Here is a 4617-nt window from a genome sequence, read left to right as displayed (position 1 = left end):
GCTCTGTCAGTTAGCCGCACTTTGTGTCTATAACATGTGTTAGCATGCTAAGGTTAGCTCTGTCAGTCAACCGCACTTTGTGTCTATAACTTGTGTTAGCATGCTAAGGTTAGCTCTGTCAGTGAACCGCACTTTGTGTCTATAGCTTGTGTTAGCATGGTAAGGTTAGCTCTGTCAGTTAGCTGCACTTTTGTGTCTGTAACATGTGTTAGCATGGTTAGGTTAGCTCTGTCAGTTAGCTGCACTTTGTGTGTGTAACATGTGTTAGCATGGTAAGGTTAGCTCTGTCAGTTAGCTGAACTTTGTGTGTGTAACATGTGTTAGCATGGTAAGGTTAGCTGAACTTTGTGTCTGTAACATGTGTTAGCATGGTAAGGTTAGCTCTGTCAGTTAGCTGCACTTTGTGTCTATAACATGTGTTAGCATGGTAAGGTTAGCTCTGTCAGTTAGCTGCACTTTGTGTGTATAAAGTTTGCTGTGCTGATAGACAGATGGAAGTTTCCACACGGTGTCTCTGTACAGAATTCAACCTGGTTTCACTGACTGATGCAACATGTCTGTCTGTCTGTCTGTCTGTCTCTGTTCCCAGTGGATATTGCTAAATATTTGTAACACCATGGAGGTTACATATTTCCTAATAATTTCACTGTGAAACAACAAAATGACCAGAAACATGAAACCTGATCAGCTGACTGGCGCCTGCTGTGTTTCATATTTAAAATAAATATAAACAGATATTTCTGTAAATCAGACGAGGAGTCAGATGAAATAAATAAAAGTGCACCTGTAGTTTTAAAGCTCCTGGTCGAGCGTCCAGAGCTTCCGGGGCTCCGCCCACTGCGATGACGGCGACGTTTCCTCCTGCAGGATGACTGACGAGGTGAGACAGGCTGGACTTACAGGAGGACACCAGGCCTGACAGACAGACAGACAGACAGACAGACAGACAGGCTGAACTCTATTATCTCTGAAGATCGATGATGAAACTGGTCCTGTGTGACTGTGCTGGGTCAGCCAATCAGAGAGCAGCTGTCGGCCTCCTCCTGCTCCGACCTGTCACACAGTGTAAACTCACTGTTGGACAGACAGCTGCTGGACAAACAACTGGTGGACAGACAGCCATCAGACCTGGACATGGTGCTCTTCAGCTCTCTACATGTTTATGTGTTTACATGTAAACACATGTTTACATGTAAACACATAAACATGTTGGTCTGAAGTCTGACGGAACAGAACCACTTTAACATCAGCTGTTTCACTGTTATAGCATGTCAACCACCAACAATGATCCAACACACAGACAGACACACAGACAGGTACAAGTATACAGACAGGTGTGAACCTCCACACATGATGTAGTCTCTGAAGAAGGGGACTCTGAACCAGAACGGCAGCATCAGCAGGTGAGACGTCAGTCCAGGAAACAGACGAGAGAAACCTGTCGCCTCCGTGCAGAAGTTCCCAAAGGCCCCCGCCACCAGCACACCTGAGAGACAGACAGGTGGAGACAGAGACAGGTTATCACTGCCACCAGCACACCTGAGAGACAGACAGGTGGAGACATAGACATGTTATCACTGCCACAAGCACACCTGAGAGACAGACAGGTGGAGACAGAGACAGGTTATCACTGCCACCAGCACACCTGACAGACAGACAGGTGGAGACAGAGACAGGTTATCACTGCCACCAGCACACCTGACAGACAGACAGGTGGAGACAGAGACGGGTTATCACTGCCACCACCACACATGAGAGACAGACAGGTGGAGACAGAGACAGGTCAACACTGCTGCACATGAGAAACAGACAGGTGGAGACAGAGACAGGTCTAGTGCCCTGCACGGGCCAATTATCTGGGCCCGGGCCCGGCCCGAGGGGGTGGAGCCTCAGCTCGGCCCGGCCCGAGGGGGTGGAGCCTCAGCTCGGCCCGGTCCGACAGGTTTTCAGAATTCTCATGCCCGAACCCGAAAAAAAGCCCGACTGTTTTTTTTTTTTAAACCTCCCAGAACAACATGTAGGCTGTTAATGTTAAAGACATTAAAATAGCTTAATTGGGGTTTCTAGCATGGTATTAAGCTACATTCATTATATTTTGATTGAAAGGATTAAGTTAAATATGAATTTATTTAACTTAATGACTGTGTTCTCCTATTTAGTGAGAACTGTCAACTGTTGCTGCGCACTGTTGCAGTTGCATCGCGCACAGTCACTTCAGAAAACAAAATAATCAATTAAACAACCCCCAAAATGCTTCAAACACTTTTCTAAATAATCTTAATATTGAAAGGAAACGAAATATACCCAGATAAGGTCGGAGGTCTATATGTGCAGTTATAGACCTCCGACCTCAATAATGTTGTTGTAAGCTACTGTTATTACCTGCATCTCTCTCTCTGTCTCTCTCTCTCTCTGTCTCTCTCTCTCTCTCTCTGTCTCTCTCTCTCTGTCTCTCTCTCTCTCTGTCTCTCTCTCTCTGTCTCTGTCTCTCTCTCTCTCTCTCTCTCTCTCTCTCTCTCTCTCATTGTGTCATGCGGATTACCGTTAATTTATTATGCTGATCTGTTCTGTACGACATCTATTGCACGTCCGTTAAAGGGTTTTTTTGGGGAGTTTTTCCTGATCAGCTGTGAGGGTCATAAGGACAGAGGGATGTCGTATGCTGTAAAGCCCTGTGAGGCAAATTGTGATTTGTGATATTGGGCTTTATAAATAAAATTGAATTGAATTGAATTGACCTTATCTAAGCACTTTTAATGGTATAAGTGGGTATATTTCATTTCCGTTCAATATTAAGATTATTTAGAAAAGTGTTTGAAGCATTTTCGGGGCTGTTTATTTGATTATTTTGTTTTTTGAAGTGAGTGTGCGTGATGCAACTGCAGCGCCTGATATTGCAAATTGTAGGTGGCAGGTCTATTAACAAATAAACACGTCTATCCCAGCCTAAGCTGCAAACACGAACAAAACAAACCTTATCACAGTGTTTATGAATGGGATCAGTAAAATATTGTAGCGACCCTGCAGTGAATGTTCTGCTGTAATGTCAGTGTTCTGTGAGCGGGGTGCGAGAGTGACGAGGATGAGGGCTGTGTGATTGCGTGTGCTTGTGTGTGGAGTGAGCTGGAGGAGAGAGCAGCAGTGCATGGTTCGACTTAACGTTACAGCTAAGTCCTTGTTTTGTGGTTGTTTTGGCGTGGTTATGGCCAACAGTAACCTGTACTGTTCAGGAACAAACGGTGGTTTGCCGAATAACCGCGTCATCCTTCCACACGTCCTGGCGGACGCTACAATATGATGAGTGACGTGCAGCGGAGAGGGAGAGGCACAGCGGCTGCTGCGTTCAAGTGTTGCCATTTAAATCGGTTAAACACAAACACACACTTCTCTAATTGGCAGGTTAAAAAAAAAGTCAGAGCCTGGCCCCTGTCCGAGGTAATGATGTGGTAATTGGCCCGAAGCCCGTGGGCCCCTCGGGCCTCGGGCTCCAGCGCAGGGCTCTAGACAGGTCAACGCTGCTACACATGAGAAACAGACAGGTGGAGACAGAGACAGGTCAACACTGCCACTCCTGAGAGACAGACAGGTGGAGACAGACAGGTCAACACTGCCACCAACTCACCTGAGAGACAGACAGGTTGAGACAGAGACAGGCCACCACTGCCACACCTGAGAGACATTCAGGTGGAGACAGACAGGTCAACACTGCCACATCTGAGAGACAGACAAGTGGAGACAGGGCAGGTCAACACTGTCACACCTGAGAGACAGACAGGTGGAGACAGAGACAGACAGGTAGCGACAGAGACAGGTCAACACTGCCACACCTGAGAGACAGACAGGTGGAGACAAAGACGGACAAGTACAGACAGACAGGTACAGACAGAAATGTAATGAGTTAGAGACAGACAGGTACACACAGACAGGCACAGACAGACAGGTTCAGACAGACAGGTACAGACAGAGAGGTACAGACAAGTACAGACAACAGACAGACAGGTACAGATAGAGAGGTACAGACAGGTACCGTCAGGTTCAGACAGACAGGTACCGACAGACAGGTAAAGAAAAGTACAGACAGGTACAGACAGACAGGTACAGACAGACGGGTACCGACAGTCAGGTACAGACAGACGGGTACCGACAGTCAGGTACAGTCAGGTACAGACAGACGGGTACAGACAGTCAGGTACAGACAGGTACAGACAGTCAGGTACAGACAGGTACAGACAGGTACAGACAGTCAGGTACAGTCAGGTACAGACAGGTACAGACAGGTACAGACAGTCAGGTACAGACAGACGGGTACCGACAGTCAGGTACAGTCAGGTACAGACAGACGGGTACAGACAGTCAGGTACAGACAGGTGCAGACAGTCAGGTACAGACAGGTACAGACAGGTACAGACAGTCAGGTACAGACAGACGGGTACCGACAGTCAGGTACAGTCAGGTACAGACAGACGGGTACAGACAGTCAGGTACAGACAGGTACAGACAGTCAGGTACAGACAGGTACAGACAGGTACAGACAGTCAGGTACAGTCAGGTACAGACAGGTACAGACAGGTACAGACAGTCAGGTACAGACAGACGGGTACCGACAGTCAGGTACAG

At 47.3% G+C, this 4617-nt stretch overlaps 1 protein-coding gene across 1 annotated transcript in view; it reads right to left on the bottom strand.

The window, feature by feature from the left end:
- Window positions 1-700: 700 nt before the first annotated feature.
- Window positions 701-4617, bottom strand: part of LOC126387444 (2-acylglycerol O-acyltransferase 2-A-like) — a gene marked incomplete at its 5' end in the record, with an annotated part of 5143 nt that continues 1226 nt past the window's right edge. Inside the window, 2 exons of the mRNA XM_050039963.1 lie at window positions 701-915; window positions 1343-1486. Coding sequence (XP_049895920.1) covers window positions 716-915; window positions 1343-1486 — 344 coding nt within the window. The remainder of the gene's footprint in view (window positions 916-1342; window positions 1487-4617) is intronic.

The sequence above is a fragment of the Epinephelus moara genome, unplaced genomic scaffold (genome assembly GCF_006386435.1).
Source record: "Epinephelus moara isolate mb unplaced genomic scaffold, YSFRI_EMoa_1.0 scaffold4378, whole genome shotgun sequence".
Classification (NCBI taxonomy): Eukaryota; Metazoa; Chordata; class Actinopteri; order Perciformes; family Serranidae; genus Epinephelus; species Epinephelus moara.
This window is presented reverse-complemented; position numbering and strand designations above follow the sequence as displayed.